Source organism: Prunus mume, linkage group LG3 (assembly GCF_029339155.1).
Source record: "Prunus mume cultivar Tortuosa linkage group LG3, ASM2933915v1, whole genome shotgun sequence".
In the NCBI taxonomy this organism is placed as follows: Eukaryota; Viridiplantae; Streptophyta; class Magnoliopsida; order Rosales; family Rosaceae; genus Prunus; species Prunus mume.
Genome location: NC_142700.1, coordinates 1857414 through 1883243, shown reverse-complemented (window position 1 = coordinate 1883243; position 25830 = coordinate 1857414). Strand labels below are relative to the sequence as shown.

The window sequence follows — 25830 nt, the reverse complement described above, 5'->3', positions numbered from 1 at the left end:
ATAGCTAGAAATCTATACTTTACTCGACTGATTTGGTGGCCGGAGGAGGGAGAACAGAAGCTCGAAAATTCTGCTAAAAACCGGCTATTCTGGGCTAATTCTAGCGCTCTGGCGATTTCGACGGTGGGGTTTGATCGGAAAGGAAGGGGAAGCTCGGTCCGCTTGAGTCCGGCCCCATGGCCCGCCGTGGCTTGTGGTGGCGCGGTGGCTAGCCACCGCTGGAGGGAAAATCGGGAGGGGGCGCTGGTGCGACGGGAGAGAGAGACAAGATGAAGGTTTTTAAAAAAACTGGCCTTCCAAATTTACTATTTTGCCCTCGAACTTATTTTGACTGTATCTCCTTCAATACAACTCGGATTTGGGCCCACTACGTGTCTACGAATTCATCTCGCTGTGCTCTACGCAACAGTATAATTGAAATTTTCAAATTCCTTCTTGGTCAAAAAGTCAACCTTTGACCTAATAAAAATTCTAAGGGCATTTTAGTCTTTTCTTCCAATAAATTAATAATTAAATATTAATTTTAGGTTTGGGTTATTACAGCTGAGCTGTTTCAATCCTCTAGTTTCTGGAAATCAGAGACAATAATTTTGCTTCAACCCTACAGCTAAATGACACTTCCAAACCAATACTAAGTTCTAGGAAATGCTAACACAATTTCATACTAACAGGAGATGATGGAAGGGGGAGTAACAAAAGTGAAAACAATTTCAAATAGATTTCATTTTTTATTTTTTGTTTTCACTTTTACTACTCCACCCTTTCATCTTCTCCTCTCATCTTCCCTCTCAATCCATTCTCCATTCTCATTCTAACTTTAATTTTCTCTTTTTTTCCATTACTCTAGCATAAAAAATGAAAACTAAAAACTAAAATTGAAATGGTTATCAAACGGGCCCTAAAAGAAAGGTGTAATTTGGTTTGTGGAATTCATTTGGGTGAGCAAATTACATCGTTTAAATTGAAATTAACAAAAAGTTCATTTGGTTCCAAAGGGACCAAAATATCTGTTAAATTCAATATATACTTGTCTTGAAGAATTTAGAAGAATCTAGAAAAAAGTAGAAAACTCAAGAAATGTCTATCAACTTTGACAAAGTTAAGCTTTAAGACATAATTGTTGTAGGCTTCTAGAAAAGTCCTAATAAAATCACTTTATTGTTCTTCTATAAAATTAATTAATTTTTATTTAAAAAAAGTAGTGAAAAGGCCACTAAGCCAGAAAATAGGAAAAATGCCAAAACCCTAAGGGGGGGTGTATTGAATTAAGATTTTAAAAAAGTTAAATGGAGTCATAAAGTTTATAGAGTTCAATGTAGTTCAATTGATTTCTATCAACTCCACATAGAGTTTGATTGAATTCCTAGATGGATTTTGATGCTGTTTGTTAGAGTTTTATCGTAGATTTTAAAAGAGTTTATTAGAGTTCTAATATATATATATATATATATGGGTTGTTTATTGTTTTTCTAGATTTTCAAAAGAGAAAAGTACCTTTACATAAACATTTGAGCTATTGAACTTCCAAATGAATACATCCAAAGAAAATTTTAAAAAAAGGGCATCTAATTTGTTCAAATATGCAACCAAATAAGGATTTATGTCTGCATGTTTATGAAAAATGCAAAAGTAAAAACATAAAAGTAATTTCATACACCCCCCTAAGTAAATTGAATACACCCAAACTTTTACAAACTCTTTTAAAATCTAAATTGAATACACCCAAACTTTTAAACTCTTTTAAACTCTTAATTGAATACACCCCCCTAAGTAAACAGTTTCTAGTTGTTGAAGGCCAATAAGCCTAGTCCTCTATAAAGCCTTGTACCCATCTATTGTTGAATAAATAAAATCACCTTCCTATTCACCCTAAATCCCAACAAGTGGTATCAGAGCAAAGTTCGATCACCTTGGGCGTAAGGGTTTGATATAGTCCTCCATCATGTCTACCGCTAACCAAACTTCTATCCTATTTCCAATCTTTACTGGAGAAAACTATGACTTCTGGAGTATTAAAATGAAGACTTATTTTATGTCTCAAGATCTATGGTACATAGTTGATAGTTGCTTCAATAATCCAGAAAATCCAACCGTGGAACAGTTAAGGTAGCTAAAGAAAGATCAGCAGAAGGATGCAAAGAGGATGCAAAGGCTTTATTTGCGCTGCAACAAGCTTTGGATGACACTATTTTTCCAAGGATTATGGGAACCACAGCATCAAAGGAAGCACGGGATACTTTGAAGGAGGAGTTTCAAGGAAACGCCAAGGTACGTGCAGTTAAGCTATAAACTTTGAGAAGATATTTTGAAAACATTAAAATGAAAGATTCTGAGACCACACAAGAGTACTATGCTAGAGTAAAAGAAATAATCAATCAATTGAAAGCCTATGGAGAAAAAGTTTATGATTCAAGAATTGTAGAAAAAATACTTATAAGTTTTAGTGATAAGTATGATCCACTAATAATTGCCATTAAACAGACAAAAGATATAACTAGTATGTCAGTGACAGAATTAATGGGCTCCCTGGAAGAATATGAAAAAAAGACTGAGTAGGCAAAATGAAAGTCCAGTAGAAAGTGCCTTCCAATCGAAACTAAATTTAAGGTCTCAGAAGTCTAAAGATGATGAAAGAAAATTTGAAGAAAATTCTAGAGAAGTAGAAAATGATCCCCACAATAATTGGGAAAATAAAAGAGAAATTGTGGAGAGGAAAGACTATCCTCCGTGTCAGGTATGCAAAAAGACAAGCCACCAAGAGAAAGATTGTTGGTACTGAGGCATATCAAAATGCTGGCATTGCAAAAGATTTGGGCATATAGAAAAAGATTGTTGATTCAAGAAAAACTATCAAGCTAACTACACAGAAGAAAATGATAAGTACGAGCATGTGTTCTATGCATGTCCAGCACCATCAGAAAAAGACAATACAAATTAGTATATTAACAGCAGCGGCAATGATAGGAAGACAAAGAGACTGCAGCACAATTATCAGTTGGAGCAAAGAATATGGCATCAACAAGATCAGAATATCTAGCAATATAGCTCCAAGTGTGCATTAAGGAGGTGTGTTAAATTTAATATACACTTGTCTTGAAGAATTTAGAAGAATCTAGAAAAAAGTAGAAAACTCAAGAAATGTCTACCAACTTTGACAAAGATAAGCTTTAAGACATAATTGTTGTAGGCTTCTAGAAAAGTCCTAATAAAATCACTTTATTGTTCTTCTAAAAAAAAGAATAGAAAAAAAAGAGAGTGAAAAGGCCAATAAGCCAGAAAATAGGAAAAAGGCCGAAAAACCTAGTAAACAGTTTCTAGTTATTGAAGGCTAATAAGAGCATATTCAACCGATGTGTCAAACGTGCCACATAGACATTTAACAGCTAGAAATAACAGCTTACATCACTCCAATTGATGTGTCAAAATTGATGTGGAATGAAGGCTGAAGGTTGAGATATTATTTTTGACATCCGAAAAGCAAGATGTCAAATGAATATTTTATTAATTTTCTTTTCTTTTCTTTTTAATTAAAAATGAATCAGCACTAAAATTTAATAAAATAATAATTTAATTTGACATATCGGCTGGAGTGTAAAGCTGTGAGCATCTCCAATGGAGATGTCAAATACCAAATATCAAATTTAAATTTGATGGCTGATGTGGCAATTTGACATTTACACAGTTTTACACTCCACCCGATATGTCAAATAAATAATTATTTCAACAGTCAAATCATTTAAGATAAAGAAGAAAATAATAATAAATGAAAATAATAAATGAAAGTAACAACCAGCTGTCTTTAAAAAATATTGCTTTTGGGATGTCAAAAATAACGACTAAACCTCTAGCCTTCATTCTACATCAGCTTTGACAATTCGATTGGAGTGATATGAGATATTATTTCTAGCCGTTAAATGTCTATGTGATACTTTTGACATATCGGTTGGAGATGCTCTAAGCCTAGTCCACTATAAAGCCTTGTACCCATCTATTGTTGAATAAATAAAATCACTTTCTTATTCACCCTAAAATCCCAACAATATCAAGAAAATAAACTGCAACAAAGTTGTGATTCATTTCAACCATCCCCTTCTAAAGAAATGAAAAGCCAAGCCCATATGATTTTCATTTGGTTCCTTTACTTAACTGCCACCATTTTGGTTCCAGCTTGGTTTTCCAGCTCATAGAATTGTGTTCCCAAGCCCAGATGATTCATCAGTAGCCAAGTGAAAGTCAGAAGTTCTCCACCCCTACTTGGTTGCTGAGCATGCACAATTGGTCTACATTTAATGGAAGCATATGACAATAATTCCACCCACACTCGGCTCATTAGCTTCCATGGGTCTGCTTCGACCTCTTCAAGCTGTTTTACTAGGAAACATGCATCGAACAACAGAGATTTGCTTTTACCCTTCACAGCGGCTGATCTGAATTTGGCTTCCACAGCATTAATCTTTTCACAAGCTTTCCCATGATCAGTTATTTTGTGCTTGAAAAAGAACCTCTTGGCCTCTGCACGTGTGTCCTGGAAGACTATATGCCAATTCCCCAAAAATGGGGCCATCATATTATGCTGCATCACCAGAAGATAAAACATATAATCTGAAAGTAGTTTGCAAATTTCTCTTCTTTCCTTGTCAGCGTTGTGCTTCTTTTTCGCAAAGTAGAGTTCCGTTGCTATGTGCCACAGAAGAACACTTTCTGCATATTGATATTCCCCTACACTCCATTTGACTTCCAGATAGTTTGAAGTCTGCAGGAGAGCCCAGTCACCTCTTTGTGAAGATGCCTCCACGGCAGCTCTTCTGTTGTTTGCTTCCAAAGATTTATCCTCAGCTGCTTGAACAAAAATTTATTGACATCTTCAGTGACTGCCTCTGAGGTTGAAAAAAAACAGACTTTTATTTTATCTAGAATTCCTCTAACGCCCACATAACCAGCAAAAGTGTACACCCATTCTGGATGCTCATCCAGGCAATTGCTTATCATATTATACTTGGACACCGATCCAGACCACCTTCCTCTTTTCGGTTTCAATATCACTGCAGCAATATATGATCTGCTCCAGATGTTGTTGAAGGCAATGACTGTCCAGTCTGAACAAATGAGATTCAACACAGAGTGTCCAGGATTATGGCCCCAGTAAGCAAAGCATAGGTAAGAGCAATGTCAAATTTATCAAACTTATGTTTTCCAACTAAAGCAAATAACATCAAGGCACCAATTGTTGAACAGAAGGTAAGTAAGCAGAGAATGTACCCAACTTTGAAACTTTCAAAGAAGCAATATGCTTCCTGCAGTAACTGCACGTCATCTAGAGATTCTTTAAGAACTCCTTCAACTGTAAATTTGGGGTTTTTATAATTCCCAATGTGCATTGGCCTTATTGGCAGCTCTACTTGTGTTGGAACTTCGACTGACCTCATTGTAGAGTATATTTCCACAGCCTCTTCATAGTCAGGCCCAGGCTCGGGCTCTGGCAATACAGTCTCTCCAAAATGGTCCAAGCTAGCAAGATACAGAACACATGTTCTCTCCCCAAACTTGATAGTTCCCACAACAAACACTACTGTTGGGAACCAAAGCTTGTTTTAAAAAAGTGTCATATAGAAGCTGTAAGCAGCTGCCAGGACTTGTAGAATGAGTTGAATCAAATGCCTGAGCCAGAACGAATGAGTTGAATCAAATGCCTGAGCCAGAACGAATGAGTTGAATCAAAAGAAGTAATAGTATCAGGGCCACCAAGATGCACTAAAAGACATGAAGCCCAGAATGCTAAAAGGTCTTTATTCTTTCCAGAGTCACAAGGGTCAATCCAGATCAACACTACAATCAATTTGCTTCTGCATTTTTGCCTGAGTGGTGCACAAAAAAATAAGAAAACTTGAAGTGCAAGGCTCAAGATAATACAGCCCCTCAGATTCCATTCATTCCATATCTTCATGACCTCCTTCGGTATAGGTAGCTCCATAGTTTTCATCAAACCCCTTTACCTTGGTTAAGCTAGCAAGCCTGGCCTAGTCTCTGTTCTGCTTCATATGAGCAACCAACTTATGCACTCTCTCTTGATTGCACGACTTTTTCTCTGGATTGACTTAAAAGAGACATTGTACCACAATCATATGGTAATTGCTTTAGCTATTCCTGTGGAAATTTCTATCCTCATTCTCTTTGGGGTGATATACTTCAATTCGTACCGACTTTGAATAGTCAAGTCAAGTACCTTTCTTTAAGATGCACCTACTAGGAAGTTGGGTTTAGCAATATGAATGCAGATATTTCACCTAAAACTTTCATGGTATCCAGCTGCAGAGAAAGCTCGTGTGGGTTTAGTCAATTGTTGTTTTGTTTTTTCTATTAAAAAGTAAAAAGACTTGTCTTTCTCTATTGCTTTTATTATAGTAAGTCGTTTTTACAGGTTTGGAGACTTTGAACCATGTAGTGGTGTCATTTCCTTTTAAACAGTCTCATTTTTACAATCATAATTATATTTTCCTTCATGATCTTGATAGACAATGCATCTAAAACTTTCATGGTATCCAGCTGCAGAAAAAGGATTTCTCTTTCTGTGGTGTTGATGGTTTAGTCAATTGTTTCGGAAAAAAAGGAAAAAAGAGTTTTGTCTTTCTCTGAGTACTAGTGTCATTGTCTTCTAAATAGTTTCTTTTTTACCAGGAAGCAGATGAGACGACTGACTTAAAGCATGATTTTGGACCAGAACTGAGGCCCCTCCTATATTTATAGTCTTCTAATAATTTGGGACCACAGCACAGTCTCAGTCTATACTTTGTTTAAACGAGAATGTTCAAAGAAATCCCACTAGAAAGAGCTAAGCTAAAATGGAGTTTGCAACTTATCTTGGCCTAAGAAGAAGTCACCTAAACAGAAACGACTATACCGGGTCAAATTGCTTCATCTGAAAAAAAGAAACATAAGACAACAAGTGTATTTTTATTTAGGATTCAGTAATATTTCATTCACTTATTAGGATTCAGTACAAATGTCTCATGAGAAAAAAGATTCATATCATAATTAAGATTAACTTCAAATAGTTCTATCCAATACAAATTGCCATTTACTTCCCCACAATGAGTTTTGCTCTAGCATGGCCCTCATTTATTTGGAACTGCTCCCCTATGCCAAAATGAGCCATCAATAACCAAACAAAAGTGACAAGCTCTCCACCTTTGCTCAGCAATTGAACATGGTCATTTGCTCTGCAATGACCGGCAGTATATGAGAGTAGTTCCACCCATACTTTACTCATTAGCTCCCATTTCTGTTCCTTCTCCATCAATTTTTTGGCCAAAATACATGCATCAAACAGAACGGATTTACTTCTATCCCCTTTGACAGCAACAGGTTCAACTTCGGTATTCACCTCAAGGATTCTCTGACAGGCCTCTAGTTGTTCATCTCCACCTGATCTTCCTGACCCTAGTTCTCTTCTGCTAAAGAATTTTTTGGCTTCTGCACACGTATCCCGAAATCTAATTTGTCCAATTCCTGCTACAGAAGACGTCAAAGTGGGCTGCATAACTAAGAGATATAACATATAATCCGACAGGGCCTTACTGATTTTACGGCCATCTACATCGCTCAGCTCCATGTTATAGCAGAACTCAGTAGCAATGTGCCACAATAGAATGCTCTGATCATAATCAACTTCAACAATATATCGTAGTAAGGTACTGTGTTCAGTATTATTCCAATCACTATCCTGGAGAACCCAGTCACCTCTTGCCGAATATATTCTCTTGGCTGTTTCAGGATCATCTGCAAGCCTGGATTTACTTTGCAACTCCTTAAAAATGAATTCCCATAACACTTTAGTGAGTGGCGTGCTGTGCCTATATTTCATTTTATCTCGAAGATCCTTGAGGCCCAAGAGATCGATGATTTTAATGTAGGCAATGCCAGGGTAGTCAAAAATATTAGGAAACATTTTTTCGCGTTCCTTGAGGGAGTAATCTATCAAGTTGAATGTAGAGATGGATTCATACCACCTTCGAAACAGGATTTGTCTAATCCAGTCCAAACAACTTGTATTTTTAGACCAATTTGGTCTCTTGAAACTGAGGTACTTTTTAGAATAGTAGCGACAAAAGATTTTTGCCAAGATTTTGTCAGAGCTGCGACAGTCCAATCAGAGAATATAAGCATGAAAAGAGCTATTGAATCCAGGCCTAAAGCACCAAAAAGCAGGGTATAGGTAATTCCAACATCAAACTTATGGTAATCGTGTTTCTCTAGTTTATAGAAGAAACCAAGGGCTATGGAAACCGCAGTGAAGGATATAGCCCGGAAAATGCATCCTTGCGTAGAATGCACCACAACAGCCTTGGTGAAGAGAGCTTCATATACAAAGTTGAGCTCAATTGCAATCAATCTAAAAGCATCTTTTGCCTCTCTTTCTTGGAAAAATGCACGGCTCTCAAAGCGTTCGTGGAAGCTAAAAATGAGATCCACAATAAGACCCCTGAAGATTTTATAGAAGTGGTAAGCATGTCGCACCATTGCAATATCATTCTCCATATCACCTGCTTCCGCAACATAAGTTACTGTCCTGGATTCTTTGCTGCGTTCTGCTGTCAACTCTATATGAGTTGGAAGTTTGGCTTCTTTTTTTGAGGAGTACTCCTCCATGAGCTTTGCATAATTGGGTCCAGGGTCAGGTGTTTTAAGCATGGATTCCTTGAAATTGTCCAAGCTTGCAAGATACAAACCGCGTGTGCGCTCAGCATACTTGATGGTTCCTGCCAGAAACAGGAGGATTGTTGATGGCCACAGCTTGTTGGTGGGAAATGATTGAATGAAGACATATATGGCAGCTATAACTTGGAATATGAGGCCAAGAAAATGCCTTAGCCACAGCGTGTTATCTTCAAGAGCAAACGCAGTAATGGTGTCTGGACCACCAAGGTGTAACAAGAGAAATGGAGCCCAAAATGCCAAAAGATCCTCATTGTTATCGCCTGTACCTCGAGCATTGCCTTGGCTGTTTGAGATTAACCCAATTGCAAAGTTAGCAGCCCAGTCAGCCAGCAAATAAGATGACCAGATGGTGAAGATTATTGCCATGTTGGGTGCTCGCTTTCTGAAGGGTGCACCAAGAATTAAAATGGTCTGCAATGTGAGGCTTAAGAGGATAAAGCCCCGGAGGTTCCACCTTTCCCATAGCTTCTTGACGCTCGTAGGAATGGGATTTATGGAGGAAACCATATCCTAGAAGTTCAGCAATTGCAAAGTTTCTACAAATCAATTAAGCACAAGGACAAATTTGAAATTCTCTGCTTAATATGATATTAAATAAACATTAGTAATGGTATGTTGGTGATCAAACGTCTATCGATCACCGGATGGGATCTTTTCAATTGCAAAAGCACATAATGAAAAGAAATTCAGTTTTCCCTAATGGGTATTGTAGCAGGAAATCTAATCATTATGGATGGTGAGTGGCCAAAACTGCAAAAGTTACTTACTACCTGCGGCTTTGTAGTTTTGGGCTAGCCAGAAGTAGATTTAATCACTAGCTACCCTAGTTGTTGGAAAAAACAAGACTGACCTCAACTTCACTAGGATGGCAGACACTTATGGGATAAAAAAGGGTGCCTCCCAAATTGCCAATTTCACCTTCGTTCATTATACTGAGCATACAGTGAGGCTTTTGAAGAACAAAAACAACATAAAATGGAGTTTCGGATACATTTAACAACACACCCTATTAAAAAAAAGAAAAAGAAATTAACTGAAATGTATTCATAGACAAGCTCAAACAAATTTTCGGTAATCAGGATATTAAGTTGATGATAACATGCATAGCAGGGTGTTTAAAAAAGATTAGCACAGTGTATAATGTGATTAACGGTTCACAAACTACAGTCCACAGCCAACAATAATATTAGCAATTTGGCAACAGAGAAAGCAACACCAAATAAACAATTCATGGCAAACCAAAGTCTGAAGCACAAACCAATTAAGCAAAGAAACAAGGCCGAAAATGAAGATAAGAAGAAGGATAGAGGAAAAACCTGCTGGGTTGAGTGGACTTGAAGCTGAAAGTCTGAAGCACAAACCAATTAAGCTGTGCAGAAGGCTAATGAAAGTGTGCTTAATTTCCTGTTGGTCCAGTACTGATATGATACTTCTCAGCCATGCTAATTGCTTGCTGGCAGTCAACTCTAAGTCATACTATGCTTGAAAGTTTGAAACTAGCTTCATTGAAGCTAAACAAATACTAGCAGGGAAAAGTCCAAACAACATGGGGAACATTGTGGCCCAGCCCAGCTGTCAAAGTAAGACTTGAAGGTCACTGTCACTAAAGCCAACTGAATTTAATTAATACAAATTTATAATTAATTATAATTATCTACAATTACATTCGGCATGAAGGTCACTGTCACTGTCAAAGTCACTCTGGCTTTTTGACTCACTTATCTACAATTAATTATAATTACCAATGTAAAATGTTAATATATTTATGAAGGTGAAAACTTCTACTTACCAAAATGGAAAGACCTTATCAACGTCTGATTAGAAGAAATTTTTTATGGGTACATAAGGGCATATGCTAGCTATTTAAACTTTCATGAGCCAAAATCAACTACAAATCCAGGCAAGAGATCCCGCTGGAGAGCTAAAGCTAGAATGGAGGTTGGCGCAATCATGTAATTACACGAACGGAACATCAAGAAGCCAAGCCACCTAAAGATAAAGTATTACATTCTGCATTAATACTTTCACAACTTTTCTTTTTCTTTTATACTTTCCACAGCTTGTATTGGACAGTTGGAAAAAGTTGATGCTCAGTTTCTCAATGAAGGGATTGTCTTGATTCGATCAATTCCTTTGTTGCCATCACTTAATCACTGCAATTTTTCACGTTAAATGTTCCTAACAAATCATGATGGACACCAATTACCAACCCTTTAAGAACTAGGAGTTCTAAGACCAATTATTACCTTAGTCTGCAGGTTTTCTGGATCCAAATCAAAGTCTAGTTGTCAATATCATATGAGAAGAACCTTTCATTAAACGCAATCTCCGATTCTTCTTAAAAGGTTCCTATCAGATCAAAAGTTGAGACTCAACTCAAGGCATGCATCTTGAAAATGGTAAAGAGAGTAAACAGCATAAGTTACGTACAGAAGGCTATACTTCATCAGGAAAAAAGAAGGAAGGAAAGAAAGAATGATAGGCTGTACTTCATCAGGGAAAAGAAAGAAAGAATGAGTAGGCTATACTTCATCAGGGAAAAAAAAGAAAGAAAGAAAGAAAGAATGAGTAGGCTATACTTCATCAGGAAAAAAGAAAAAGAAATCCGACAGGGTCTAACTGAATTCAAGACCAGCATTGCTTTTGTCCATGTTATAGCACAAGTCAGTAGAAATATGCCACAAACAATAGAATCCTGTGGTCAAAATTATCAAAAATCTCAGGAGCTTGCGGCCAAACCCTCGTTCGTGGAGCTTTGGTGTGAAGCTCTGAGAGCTATGCATAAATCTCGCGGGTAAAAACTGTTCGCGGTATTGTACAATGAGAATGGGGTATTTCCCATAGCAGGAAACGTATAGTCCCTGTAGAATCTCTATTGGGGAAGACGGAATTGTCCCATACTTGTATCAACACAAATTAAAGGCGACTGAATCATCAGAAATAATAATTATTATTAAAAAAATAAAAAATAATCCGCCTAGGCGCTAGGCGGTTCTGGGTGTTTTTTATTATATATTTTTTTATAATAGATTATTATTTTTTCCTGAATTTAACAAAATCTACAAGATTGATTATAACAAAATCTCTCCTAATCGATTCATCAACACCAGGATGCCTAACCTTTACGCCAACTGAAACTATTAATCTGCAGAAACAGATACATAATTTAAAAGGGTCGCATGTCTGTTTCTCTATAAATATTCGAAGAGTATAGCCGCGTGGCTATACTATTGAAATATCCAATATATTGAAAGAGTATAGCCGCGTGGCGATACTATTTAAATATTCAAATATATTCAAGCCTATAGCCGTGCGGCTATACTATTAAAATAAATAGTATAGCCGAGCGGCTGTACTATTAAATAAATTACAGAAATAATTTCAAGCTCAAGTTTGGACTTCCATTGTTTGTGTGTCAGATTGGTTCCTATCTCGACCAATATCTCGGTTTAGAGGGTGGAAATTTTGAATCCACCAAGTTGGCATTTTATATTGCCGATGAGGATTGCCTATATTTTGTTGATTCAGAGGTATGCATTGACTTGTAAGTTGTGATATGTGATTATGATGCTGGGGCTATTTTGCATAGTTTTGTAACTTTCCAATTTACGTGTGTGGGTCTTTATCTACTAAGAATCATGCCATCAGGAAAGCTGATATGGGGAGGCTGGTTTTAGAAACCCTATCCAGTGGGCGATACTAATAAGAGTAATCAATTTTGGTCTTGGATCATGCTGAGTCTAGGTTTGAGAAGTAATACAAGGTCTGAGGAATTTGATTTACAATCACTAATGTTTCCTTGTCGTCAGATCAAATCCATTGACGATGGTCTCTTCATTATGAACCCAAGCTAAAACGAACCCTTCAAGTGCTATTGTTTCCTAACCAATAATCCGCGGCCACTTGTCTTTAAATTTTAAGTGGTATTCCATTTGACTGAAATGTGTTTCACTTATTTTTTCATTCATCATCATGTTATTAGGAATGAACTTTTAGTGCTTATTAGAGATGGATTCTAAATTTGGCTTCGGGAGACATAAAAGAAGTAGTCAAAAGTTTGTTTGTTTTAAAAAAACGCTTTTGACACTTTGTTTATATTACATTTCATTGAGTCTAACATCAGAATTTAAAAGGGTTCCCGGAGATTTTGGAGGTCCGTGGACCGCAGATCATAGAAAAAGTAACCCTGTTAAAACATATGCCACATGATTGGTTGCAACAGCAGACGAATGCCGTCTGTTCACCAGAGAGGCTTCCATATGCTGGTCTATTAGCTTCGCTGATCACCTTTGCAGAATCACGTAAAGCTTTGTGACATGGGTACCATTTTTACTGGATTATGTTTTTTTTCACTTCATGGTGAGTTTGTTTTGTACTTTCTCTATAATACTCAATTACTCATTTCAATGCATGTAATTTGAAGTTGGATAGAGGATTTTGAAACTAAGTGAAGAATCTGGAGTATGTTTGACCTTCAAGTTTTCAATTTTTGGCATCCTTGGAATACCTTATTGGTTGTCTTCCTCTTTGGAGAAAGTTTAATTATGTTGTGTATGTTTACAAAGACAACAACATGCTAACTAGTTTCTTTTATACTTTCATTATGTGACAATGAATTGCGAATTGTTTTCTCACGAACTCCATGTTTTTCTTCATATTTTTGGGTGATTTAACAGTGCTGGTGGACATCAGGGAGAGATTGATCATTTTCAATGTTTTAGTTTGTTACTAGGTATTGTTCTTACTCTTAAATATGCTTCTGCTATTCCTTGATTCTGTATTTCACTCTTTGGTGTGATATTTGAATTGGTTCGGCCTATATTTTCTTGATATTTCCAACTGGAATAGTATCGCCTTGCATGATTATTTATGATTAAAGTTAAGCAAAAGAGCCATGTTTCCTGAAGATGTTAGAGAATATTTCAATTTGGTGCAATGTTGTGCTAGTTGTTTGTCTTAGCTTACTCGCATCTTATTGTTGGCATCAAGTCAACATCCTCGACCCAGAGAGAAAAAATGATTTTGCGAAACATGCAGTGCAGATATACAATTGTCTGCCAGTCGTTGCTAATTCCTTTCCCAGTATTAGTTCTCATGTAGAGTAAGCTGTTTTGGTAATCTTTCCAACTTAAAAAGTTAATGCTTCTTTGATCCGAGTTAGATGTTGAAATATTCGAATATATTTAAGAGTCTAGCCGTTCGGCTATACTATTAAAAAATTCGAATATATTTAGCGAGTATAGCCGGACTATTAAAATAATCGAATATATTTAGAGCGTATAGCCGTTCGGCTGTACCGGTAAAATATTCGAATATATTTACCGTGTATAGCCGCTCGGCTATACTATTAAATATTCGAATATATTTAACGAGTATAGCCGGACTATTAAAATAATCGAATATATTTAAAGCGTATAGCCGTTCGGCTGTACCGGTAAAATATTCAAATATATTTACCATGTATAGCCGATCGGCTATACTATTAAATATTCGAATATATTTAACGAGTATAGCCGGACTATTAAAATAATCGAATATATTTAAAGCGTATAGCCGTTCGGCGTTACGTAAAATATTCGAATATATTTACTATGTATAGCCGATCGGCTATACTATTAAATATTCGAATATATTTAATGAGTATAGCCGTTCGGCGTTACTATTGAAATATATTCCAATATATTTGACTAGTACAGCCGATCGGCTACACTCTTAAAATAGGTAAATACTACTGTGCTCCCAATTTGTCCAAAAGTAGGTAAATACTAGCTTCTAAACTAGAGGAAAACATTCCCATGCTAATGGAGTTTCAAAATGTTAGACGTACATATGTTAAGATTCACATGTTCATGGAGTTTCGAAAATGTTGGATATATGGTTTGACATACGTATGTAGTTCGGAATAACATGGTATGCTGTGAGTGTGCTTGTTCCACAACACCAAAAGCCGCAAGGTCTACAAGTTAGTAGTAGCATTCTAGTTCCTTCAAGTTCTGATTGATAGATTGCTTCGAGTCACTGTGATATTGGTATCTTACTTAAATCTTTCTGATTAAAAAAGCTTTCCCCTGTCTGGTGTAATTCTTTGCTCTTGCATACTTGAGAAGAAATATATTGCTCCACAAGGTTCTTGTGGAAAACATACGGGGACAGAGATTTTATATCATAAGAATCCTTTTCCTTCATAGAAGAATCTCCAGTTTTGGTCTGGTGTTTCAGGGCTCTAGTTTTGGCTTAATCTATCTTCTTTTTGAAATAAAATTCTTCATATCCGGTAACCATACATTGCTTGCTTTGGCTATCCTGTGGTAAGTAGTTTTCTCATTCTCTTTCGGGTGGTGTTCAACTCAAGTACCCTTTTCTGAGATGCACCTACTACGAAGTTGGGCTCAGCAAATATGAATGCAGAAAAAGTCCTTGCGAAAAGGATTTCTACTACTGTGGAGTTGATGGTTTAGTCAATTGTTGTTGTTAAATAGTATAGCCGCGCGGCTATACTATTCGATTATATGTATAGCCGTAAACATTAGAAATATATTTTACCCGTATAGCCGGCCGGCTATACTATTAAAATATTCCAATATATTAATCGGAATATATTCACATAGTATAGCCGCGCGGCTATACGTTTAAATATTTAGCCGCTCGGCTAGACTAGCCATACGTTTAAATATTCAAAAGGTATAGCCGTGCGGCTATACTATTAAATATTCGAATATATTTAGCGAGTATCGCCGTTCGGCTATACTAAAAATTGGGGTAAGGGTCGTTCACTTTCTAGTCTGCAGTTTTTCTGCACCCATCAGCAATTTGCTCGACCCTCTTTTTTGCCATTAAACCTCTTCTTTATAACCTCATTTGCAGGGAACACAACGAAGCTTGGTGGTAATGTAACACCCCAAAACTGGTGTTATAAACAAACAGAGAAACCTTAATACCCAGGCTATTGTAAAAACCCTTGCTCTGTTTTAGAACGTAACCATGGCGGTTTCGCTGACGCTCTCAAGGTTCATGTTTCGTCGGAACTGAGAGTAGACAAAGACGTGGCTCAAGAAAACAAACAAAAGCTCAAATGGAATTTAATAATGCAAAAAATTCCGTTAGTGGGTTTTAGATTTCAGTTTCAGTCATCAATTCAATCCAGCGGGGAGGATAGGATTTGAATGCCCTCTGCAGCTCTGCCACGTCCGGCAGCGTTGTACCTACGATTAAATAGTCAGAGTTACATGAAGTTATCAACAAAGCTTTCATAGCTCAGTTGGTTAGAGCACCCGTTTAGTAAGCGGGAGGTCTTGAGTTCGACTCTCAATGAAAGCAAATATTTTCTTCATTTTTTTTACCATTTTTTGAGCCTCTCTTCCAGATCCTAATTTGAACAAACATTTTTTCCATTCATTCAACAAGGTTTCCTCCATTGTAATTTGTAACCAGCCCTAACCTTTATACCATCATTAGAAGGCATTGGATTGAAATTGACATGAAATGGCAAGACATACAATTCCCATTGGTTCCAAAGTTGAAACAAACTCCTAACTATTGGCAAAGAATACATTTTCAGATTCCATCTATTTCAGCCTGCATTGATAAATTAACCCAATAATCATTGGAGGCATCATTGTATGATGAACCAGAAGGGAATATGGGCTCTTGCAGCCAACTCTGAGTTGGAGGATTGGATAATGTGAATCCAGGATCTGTAAATATTGCCTCAGAATCCCGCACAATGTGTGACTCAGCCCACAAACTTTGTAGTTCACCAAATGTTTCAGATGCACAAATGTTCTGCTCTGCAATCTGGTCTTTATTATGATCACCATGAACTGGACCAGAGCTTGTTGAAGTTGTCTCCAACTTTGATGCTTTTGAAGCTTCACCCAGAAGAAAGAGTTCAGTTTCAGAAAACTTCTTCTTGTCACTGAACACTTGTGCTTCTTGTACTGGTTCAGTCGCCTTGAAGCGTTTTTTCAAGTGGGTGTGCCAGTAATTTTTTATTTCATTGTCTGTTCTTCCAGGAAGTGTTGCAGCAATAGCAGACCATCTAGAAAGAAAAAAAAATTGGATGAAACTACACAAATTGCTTAATCAGAACATGGATTTCCAGTCCCTCCTAAACTGAAACTTGCATGCTTATTCTTTCATGAAGTTTTTAATGCAAACTCATAAAGTTTTGACTGGTAGATAGTTATATTTACCTATTTCCCAATGTTTCGTGCAACTTGAGTATGGCCTCCTCTTCCTCCTTGCTGAAGCTTCCGCGCTTAATATCCGGCCTCAAGTAATTCACCCAACGAAGCCTACAACTTTTCCCAGACCTTGCCAGACCTGAAACATGGCAGACTATTATCATTGGCATCAACTTGAACCCCAAAAACAAACAGAAACTAAGTACCAAAATGAAAGGAAACCTCTGAATGGCTTCAGAGTTTCATACCAGCAGGTTTTGGCATCTGACTCCAATTCCAAATACCATATCTCTGAATGTAAGCTATCAACTTGTGATCCTCATCAGGGTTCCATGGCCCTTTCTTCACAGCTGCCTTCTCACACCGCTGACTCTTCACCATCTTCTACACCAATCTATCTTTGTATCTCTGAATCAATTAGTTTTCCCAAGTTGGTTTCTCAGCCTCTGCACTCAATTCTTCTTATGTCTTGAATGTGCCCCAAATAAATTTATGACCACATGTGCCTAGCTGGATATGTAAAACATGTCACCAAAGTCCAAATTCTCCAATAATTAGGAAGTTTTTCAAAGGAGATGAGCACGCAGAAGGGTGCTTCAGTATATCACTTAATATTTGTTTTGATGACATTCATTCAGTGCGGAATTTTATTTTTTATTAGTTTGACTATACAAGCAAATATTACAAAGTCAATCCTGTCAACTTCCTTCCAAAAGTTAATGCTGTTGCCATCACCCCACCATATCCCATTCCTATATATAATTAATTAAGACTCTGAGAGGAGCATTAATTTATTTGACGATGGAAAGATGAGTTAAGCTGTTAATTAATTAGTATTATTATTATTAGCCAGAATAAATTAGAAAATAAAATTCAGGTAATATTTGTTGAGCATTATATCTTTTCTTTTAGATGGAACAGTGGTCAAAATTGTTCAGCTAAGCTTCCTTAAATATCTTCTTTAGTCAGCAAAAGCATGCATGTTCATTTTGATATAGCATTTACGTGCAATCCTTAGCTTTGAAATTTCATCGCAATAAAAATTCATTTCATAAAAAAAAAATCAGAGTAATATTCTTAATATTTGATTGGTGCTTTGGGAGGCCTAATTAAATTAAATTAATTATAATTTATAGATAGGGTTTAAATTAAATTACAAGTGTGGCGTAGAAAGTAATATACAAAGACAATTGTACAAGATGACAAACAGTACATCAACTTTGAACTTCATCAGTCTAAAACACGAGGGATCGATTACTACTTGCACATGATCAACATACTAACTATAATATAATACGACTATTAGTCTATTATATAATGGTGTAGCTACATCAAATTTAAATTAAATAACCCAGCATCAATATAATTTTAATTGTTTGATTTAGATTTTGGTGGACATTGAGGACTAATTTTAAATTTTATTAACAATTATGTTCTGAATTTCGTCGAAGTCGAAGTCGAAATCGATGTTTTGAAGAACTTATTAGTAAATGAAAAAAAGGGGTGTGTAACACATGCTGATATAATTATGAAGTTTCTCAATTTCATTGACTATTTAATCATGTAATTATGCACTAACCACCTTAAAATGGATTGCCATTTCTACTTTACATATATTACACTTCTTCGTTTTGCATATTAGATGCAAATTATTGGTTTGCATACTTGTTCAAAATATATGAAGGAATTTTTAAGCTATGACAAGGCCCAACTTGAGTTTTAAGCCATTCCCTGTTAACTGTTCCAATCAATTTCATTCTACCCTAATTATAATTAGCGCCAACCAAAATATAGTTTAATTTGGGAAACGTTGTGATGAGGAATATATAATCGGCATTTCATTGATCAGCGATAACAATAATGATAACATGTTCTACACCTAAACAACATTACAACCAAAAAAATCCTAGAGAATGGGGATCAATCTGAGAAACCCCGTAACATGTACAAATACATGGTTATCATCATGCACGTAGATCAATGAAATCTTCCTCATCAAATAATCATCCAGAGCAGATCACCTTCCATAGTTGAAAACACAGCAATCACAAAGGCGGAGCAGGAAACTCAAAGCAGCTCTAATTCCCAGTGGCAACCACAGCAAAATCCTGAATGCAAAATGCCGGCATTCCATAACGCAGATAACCCTTCCTTGGGGAAGAAATCAAACCGAAAGTCAACTTCCAATCATAGCTGTAGCCACTTTCTGGAATGGTAAATGCCCAGCTTATTAAACTCATCAATATTCACAACAACCTGTGCTCTTTTACAAGCTTCAGGGGTCAGGGGATTTGATTGACACAATAGGAGGCGGTTGTAGCTCAAAGATCGACTTTCCTCCTTCTCCAAGGCTACCTATGTATATTGTATCACCCCGACCATGCCAGGTGCCATCTTGGACATTGTTCATCTCCAATGTCCTGGATTCCTGTTCACATTTCAAGAATACTATCTATAAGTTTTCAGGAATAAGAAGCTTAATCAAAATTAAGCCCTAAGTCTACTTTTAACTTTTGGCAACTATCTTGTAGGCCCAGGTTCTGCAAGGATAATCACCTGACATAATGCACAGCATGGGCAGATAAGATGGTAGATGCAATCATCCAAGGAACTATCACTACCCTGAAAATAATAACATTTCCCACACAACAATGTTAGTGTAATTCAAGTATAACCATGCAAGACAACCAACAGAAGGCATAAGTTAAAAGATTGTGAAAACTTTATCGCAATCATATCATAAATACCAGGAAGGTACGTAATTAGTAGATTCACATGGAACTATCTTCTTTCCTAAGAATGCATGGATTCATAACATTACACTTGCCAATGGTCAATCATATAGCGATAGCACCCTCTCTACAATAATAGAAAATGCAATCCCTCTACCCAACCACACCCAAATTTTCTCTATTTTTCTATAGCATGTAGCTTTTGCACCCTTGAATAACTATTCGAGTTGTAAGATTTAAACCTTATAATTGGAATTAAAACGAGAGAGCAACCTTAATGCAGAAGAGTACAGGATTAAAAATATGAACAGACAACATGAGGCAAATACTAATATTAGACGAAGAAAAGAAAACTACTGATTCACGGTAAACCAAAAATTATCAGTTAGTAAGGAACCACACACGATGACGGACAAACGGACAAAGAAAGAAAGCTTACCCTGATGTTAAATTTCTTTTTCATCTGTGTACGGAAGTACCCCAAATATGTTCCTAGTGAAATGGTGAAAGCAACCGCCAAATATATAAAGCAGTGCTTCTTGGTAACAATGAAGGCAACGCAGTTGAGAATGACAAGAACAGCAAGAATCAAATGAAGAGTTCCCTGCAAAATAATATCCCGAAATTCAGAATCTACCTAAAACAGCCTTGATTGTGGGGGAAAAAAACAATCTTAGAATCAAAACGATGTGAAAAGATAGAACATTTTCAATTTCTCACTTCCATAGCTAACATTTTGACTTTTGCGCACTTGGCCAAAAGATAAAAAGAGAAGAAAAAGATGATAAACCTGCAACGAACAAGGACCAAAACCAGCTCGACTCATGTTCTTCCCAAATCTATAGCACGGGCAACTGCAACATAAAAATATGGGGCGAACATAAGTAAAAGATTAGTCCAACAACGAGTAAACAAGAAATTCCCATTCTGAAGATAAAAATAAAAACGGAATGCCGTCTTCAACAGTCTAGCGACTGAGTTAAACAGCCAATGACAAAACATTGACCGATTCACATTTCTTTGACTACTTCTATAAATCAACGACAGACAGAAAATATGTATCATCAGAAAAGAAACTGGACAAATAAAAATGATTCGAAAGTAAAAAAGAATAAAGGGCAAATTTTTTTTGGCTCCCCAATTAATCAACTTTTGAACCTGAATAAAAAAATTCGCCTTTACACCCAAAATTAAAACTTTTTTCCCAGGGAGAAGAATTCCGGGAAACATTTTCCAGGAAGCCAAACAGAATCGCTATGAAAAAAGAAACAAACTCTAAATGAAAAAGAAGACGAGTGAGAGAGAGGTACGGACCAAAGGGATTCGACGGCAATACGACGGTCGTCGAGGCAATCAAGGACTTCGCCTTCCCACATCCTGAAGACGCCACCCAAATCCCCAACATCTCCATCTTCTTCTCCACCATGAAAGCTCTGCAGCTTGGCCGCCAACTTGCCTTGGGTCTGCAAAGCCACCGTTGAGCACAGCACGTCGAAATCGACCACAGACTTCCCATTTCCCTCCAAAAATTTCTCCTTTTCTTCCTCCTCCACCTTCTTGAGCACTGTCTCTTGCTTCTCCAAATCCCCCATTTCCGAACCCCAAAACCAGAAGAAGCTCAAGGGTTCCCTTCCTAGCTTCGTTTCTCTCTCTTCTCCTCCTTCCCCTTCTTTTTATGCGTTTTCGCTTTTCTTTATTCAATGAATGTGATTCTGTGAAGAAATAATCAAGTTTTTATTTATTGAACAAATAAAAATATTTAAACTTTTTTTTTGGGGGGGGTGGGGGTGATTTATTATTTGTGAATACGATTTGGGTGAAGGTGGAGAGGATGGTGACGTTTGTCTGTTGAGAGACGGGTGGGGTTTTTGTTGGCGTTTAAGCTAGTAATCGTTTATTTTTTGCTTTAATTTTCATGTGGGACCGGGGCGTTTTTGTTTGATGAACGGTCCTGCTCTTGTCGTGTTTAGAAACAGAGATATTAGGAGGAGATTTAGGAACCACCACTCACTTAATCACCAAATTAACGCTCTCTCTCTCTCTCTCTCTCTCTCTCTCTCTCTTCTTTATTCTTTGATTTGTTTCTGTTTCTTTCTTTCTGCAAAGTTTGTTGGTATTTGTTTGGCAAGCCACCCTCATGCCATTTAAAGATCAACCTTCCCTACCCAAACAAACGATACCCACCATCATATCTGTCTTTCATTTTACGGTGTTCAAGTCTTGTTGTGGGTGTGTGATTTGAAGAAAATAAAGGCACCCGTAATTTTTCCTCAAACTCCCACCTTACTTGTCTTTACTAAGAAGATGTTTTTATCATGACAAAGATAATATCCTATTGAGGGGAGATAAATATACTTTTAATCATACAAATAGATGGTCTTAATTTAGTATTGGTTGAGAGAAACTTAATCATGCATCGAAAACAGACAGCAGCAGCGGCCGAATCAAATTGAGTTGCGGTTTAATTATTAAAAGCAACAAAGGGATAAGCGTACATATTGGGGTTGGGTTGGGTTGGGTTGGGTTGGGTTTGGGTGGACAACACACAACAGTCGGAATATCAAATTGATGGGTTTCGTCATTAGTGGAGATCATAGTTTTAAGATCACAAGATTAGGATCTATCTATCTTTATTTATAAGATACAATTAAAAAAGTAATATTAAACAACAAGGAATGAGTCGAATGAGTGGCACTGGCGATGGTGGGTGGGAAAAGAATCAGGATTCAGGACCGCGTAGCCTCAGGTGCCAGTGAGCTGCCCCTAGCTAGCCAGCGCCCACCGGAACCTGAGCTGTATCCTACGTTATTTCATGGCTAATCCCCATGATTAATTAAATTGATTGTTTTTTAGAGTTGAAGTAATAATTAGTAATTAAATCAATTAATTAAAATCCTGTTGCATTGTACCATATGATTAAATTATTTATACGTGATAACAACAGGAGATATCTCGTGCGTGGGGACCGCTAGTGCTGGCTCATGGCTGTATGGATTTAGTTTTAGATAAGCATGAGCTTCTGATTTGTAATTTCTCAAGCTTAACGCTCAACCACCCCACGTGCAAAAAGCTTTGCCTAAAAATGTCAGCATTCCATTCCCAGACATGGGTGTGGGGCCCCTACTTTCAAAGTTTGGGTATAATGGCTTGTGAAGTGGGCCACTCATTTAGCAACATCAATAAAGTCATTATCTAAAACCAATTTACCACAGCCCATGTTTAATTGCTCATTAACCAAAGTGCAGAATCATAAAACATGTTCAAGCAATGCATAGACACACAACTCAACTTACAGATAAAAGATGCCCCAATGTTGCTGTATATAAATAACATTGAAAGCCACAACAAAAGAGATCCAAAAAAGGATGGAGAACTTGGTGTTAAAGTCACCAAACCCTAAAATTTCAGAGGTCAAGTCTTCACTGCGGGTCTAACCAACCCTAATCCCGAGCCACTCCCCAAATGCTTGAAGTCTTTTGCTTCAAGATTATCTCCATGGCCAGCAAAGCCTGTTCCACCTTTTGCCAAGTTCACCAAATGCCTTTCTTTACATCCCTTGTCGCAAACAAGGCAAACCTTATCTACAGCCATGAACTTATCAGCACATTTCTTACAAAAGACGTGCCCGCATGAACTAAGAGCCACGAGCGACATCGTGTTGGTCAAAGTAACCTTGCAGCTCGGACAGATAAATGTCTTATCCAGAGATGAAGATTTCTTCTCCTCACTACTGTCTTCTGTGTAATAAACAGGGAAAAGGGACTTCAGCTTTAGTTTCTCGCTTCCTTCTGGACAGACAGTGCTTGTAGAAGGAGCATCTACTTTAGCAGGAGCTGCAGGTGTAGCGGAAGGAAGCCAAAATGCTTTCATTGTCCGAAGCGCCTCTTCTTCATAAGAGGTGACCTTAACACTATTGGCACCATGGAAACCAGTCTTATCTCGGTTCTGGTTTCTATCATTGTATTGCGGTAGTGCACCATGGTTTTGCTGATCAAAAGCCTCGAGCTCTCTAGCTTTCTGCTGCAGTAACTTCTCTTCTTCCTCTTGGTTCTCTTGCTTCTGCTGAGCAGTATGTGCAGCTTGCTTTCTGCCAAGTGGAAGAAACAACCTCTTAAGCACAAACCGCAGAAAGGATAGAATTTATATATAACAAACCCAGGAGACATTTTACTCAAGAGCCAGTGAAAATAAATACAGCCAAAAGGCATCAAGCTCGGCCAAGCTCACAGCTTCCATAGGAAGCCTTGAGGAACCCAGAACACAGACATGGACCACGCAACTACAAAAACTAACAACCAGCAACCATGTTTGGCTTCTATAAGCACACTTAAATGCATGTCAGTTTTAAAGTTACCAATTGGTTTCCCTATGGAAGTACATATATTAGGCTCCATGGAATTGCACTACATGCATAAACCATATTCCTCAGTAACAGATAATCTCATTCAGTAATAAAACTATAAAACTACATTAGCCTAGTCGAAATAAAACTACATTAGCCTAGTCGAATAGGGTTTGAATAACATTTATTAGGCTTTATATTCCGAAACCATGTTAGTAGCTGAGCCAAAATGATTAACCAATCACACAAAGAAAAGCTATAGAATTATGTTAGTTAAGATGCAAATTGAAGGAAAAATAACTATATAAAAAATGCATTTCTTTTCCTATCTTTCACTTTTGCCATTAATATAGAACATACTTCTGAAATTCTTTCATCCCATAGAAGAAAACCCACATTTGAGTTGTAATCAACAGTAACATACTACACAGAAAGCCGGAACCCAATTCAAATGAGATAATACTATGGCAACCTCCAAGAGGGGTCCTAGGTAGCTGAAAAAGCTAGCTCCTTTATGAAGGAAGGTGACAAAAACAAATATAAATGGCATTGAAATTATGATTACCAAGCAAAATCCCACTTTCAAATTTTTTATCCAATGCAGAATGGGGCTTCTCAAACGATCTTAGGAGTGTCAATAGTGTTCTCTACGAGTTGAAGTTGGTTTATTGGGCCAATTAAGTACTTTCTACTTTATTAAAGGTGGAAGCTTTCGGGTACACAGTGATATTCATGTCATCCAAAAACCTAACCCTATTTTCGAAGAGCTCCCACCTCTATTGGACCCTATCTTCTACTCATAAGCTCTTTGTCAAATACAGAAATTCAATGCATCAAAGCCAAATTCACAGAGAAAACGAATAAATAAAATAAAACCGGACACTAATAATAACAAAAAATTTGTGAAAATTGGAGGTTTGAGATAGATAGAGAGGCAACGTACCTCTGGATATCTTTCTTCTGAGAAAGCAAGCACTCGAAAATGCATTCTTTACAAAACACGTGGCCTTTCTGGCAGCACATGGGGTTAATGAAGTGCTTTAAGCAGAGGCAACAAGCGTCGAAAGGCTTGATGGAGTCCCTGCCCAGCCTCTCCTTCTGCGTTCCATAGCCTAGCTTTTTCTTCTCATCGTAGGTGAAGAAAGCGAGGTCGTTGTTGTTCTTTGAGTGCCTCTGAGGCATATTTTCTCAGAGACGATTGAAACGAATTTGGTACGCTCGTCTGGTCTTGGATTCGGATTCGATTTGGGGATTTGGGATTTGGGAAGAGAGATACAGAAGCAGCCCTAAATATATTTGAGGTGCCTGAACCCGATTTCGATTTGGATTAGGAATTTTATTACCACCGCCATATTAAACGACATGCCGCGGGAACTACAACGACAACATGGCGACCACAATTCCTTTTTTAATTAACCATTACACTAATACCTTTGGAATTATACACTTCGTGTTGCAATTTACCACAGGAAAAAAATTTGGAGTCAATTTATAATTTATCGTTGCATATATGGTTAAGTTATAGATTTATAGTCATTTTTTTAATTCCAAGTGATAATCTAAACTAGAGAGGAGGGAAGTTTCTCACATATACATTACTATAATGACATAGAGTTCAAATATGAGACCATTAATTTGCAAGTCAATGTCCTTTTTCATTATGTTAGATCTCGTCGGATCTTCAATATTCTTCGGCTTTTGGTGGATCTATGTCGATCTACTCTTGTTTTGGTAGATCTATTGTCTCAAATTTGGGTTGGGTTTGGTTGTGCTTCATCTTGCGAGGCTGCTTCTTGAGGTGTTGCGGCTTGTTCATGATAGATCCACTGCTCATTGGTGCATTGATGTCCAAGAATAA

General features: G+C 37.2%; 4 protein-coding genes, 1 non-coding gene and 1 pseudogene across 5 annotated transcripts; 1 reads left to right on the top strand and 5 right to left on the bottom strand.

Moving 5' to 3' along the window:
• Positions 1-3754: 3754 nt before the first annotated feature.
• Positions 3755-6242, bottom strand: LOC148918392 (uncharacterized; annotated as a pseudogene).
• A 692-nt stretch (positions 6243-6934) lies between these two features.
• On the bottom strand, positions 6935-10217 carry LOC103324616 (uncharacterized). The gene is given in 3 exon segments (XM_008226695.3): positions 6935-8094; positions 8097-9251; positions 10032-10217. Coding segments are annotated over 2 exon segments (2145 nt in total). The 5' UTR covers positions 9223-9251; positions 10032-10217; the 3' UTR covers positions 6935-7075.
• A 5741-nt stretch (positions 10218-15958) lies between these two features.
• TRNAT-AGU (transfer RNA threonine (anticodon AGU)) lies at positions 15959-16032 on the top strand. The gene has a single exon. It is a non-coding gene; the product is annotated as a tRNA-Thr (tRNA).
• Positions 16033-16129: 97 nt separating this feature from the next.
• On the bottom strand, positions 16130-17498 carry LOC103324615 (transcription factor MYB4-like). Its single transcript, XM_008226694.2, has 3 exons — positions 17147-17498; positions 16908-17037; positions 16130-16753 (listed from the first exon to the last, which is right to left on the bottom strand). Exons 1-3 carry the CDS (start codon positions 17277-17279, stop codon positions 16270-16272), a joined length of 747 nt encoding a protein of 248 aa, XP_008224916.2. The 5' UTR covers positions 17280-17498; the 3' UTR covers positions 16130-16269.
• Positions 17499-18708: 1210 nt separating this feature from the next.
• LOC103324614 (PLAC8 family protein) lies at positions 18709-21360 on the bottom strand. The gene is made up of 5 exons (XM_008226693.3): positions 20945-21360; positions 20421-20484; positions 20070-20234; positions 19455-19520; positions 18709-19326 (listed from the first exon to the last, which is right to left on the bottom strand). The coding sequence occupies exons 1-5, from the start codon at positions 21220-21222 to the stop codon at positions 19174-19176; spliced, it is 726 nt and encodes a 241-aa protein (XP_008224915.1). The 5' UTR covers positions 21223-21360; the 3' UTR covers positions 18709-19173.
• Positions 21361-22832: 1472 nt separating this feature from the next.
• On the bottom strand, positions 22833-25284 carry LOC103324613 (phosphoinositide binding protein). The gene is made up of 2 exons (XM_008226692.3): positions 24916-25284; positions 22833-23717 (listed from the first exon to the last, which is right to left on the bottom strand). The coding sequence occupies exons 1-2, from the start codon at positions 25152-25154 to the stop codon at positions 23042-23044; spliced, it is 915 nt and encodes a 304-aa protein (XP_008224914.1). The 5' UTR covers positions 25155-25284; the 3' UTR covers positions 22833-23041.
• Positions 25285-25830: the final 546 nt, after the last annotated feature.

What these genes read in the sequence shown, in the direction of transcription:
- LOC103324613 (XM_008226692.3), bottom strand. Translation starts at nt 25,154, where the DNA reads ATGCCTCAGAGGCACTCAAAGAACAACAACGACCTCGCTTTCTTCACC. An exon ending in CAGAAGAAAGATATCCAGAG is followed by an intron (nt 23,718 to 24,915) that starts GTACGTTGCCTC and finishes TCCACTTGGCAG; the next exon opens with AAAGCAAGCTGCACATACTG.
- LOC103324614 (XM_008226693.3), bottom strand. Translation starts at nt 21,222, where the DNA reads ATGGGGGATTTGGAGAAGCAAGAGACAGTGCTCAAGAAGGTGGAGGAG. An exon ending in TTGGTCCTTGTTCGTTGCAG is followed by an intron (nt 20,235 to 20,420) that starts GTTTATCATCTT and finishes ATTATTTTGCAG; the next exon opens with GGAACTCTTCATTTGATTCT. An exon ending in CATGCTGTGCATTATGTCAG is followed by an intron (nt 19,327 to 19,454) that starts GTGATTATCCTT and finishes AAATGTGAACAG; the next exon opens with GAATCCAGGACATTGGAGAT.
- LOC103324615 (XM_008226694.2), bottom strand. Translation starts at nt 17,279, where the DNA reads ATGGTGAAGAGTCAGCGGTGTGAGAAGGCAGCTGTGAAGAAAGGGCCA. An exon ending in TCAGATGCCAAAACCTGCTG is followed by an intron (nt 17,038 to 17,146) that starts GTATGAAACTCT and finishes GCCATGTTTCAG; the next exon opens with GTCTGGCAAGGTCTGGGAAA. An exon ending in CACGAAACATTGGGAAATAG is followed by an intron (nt 16,754 to 16,907) that starts GTAAATATAACT and finishes TTTTCTTTCTAG; the next exon opens with ATGGTCTGCTATTGCTGCAA.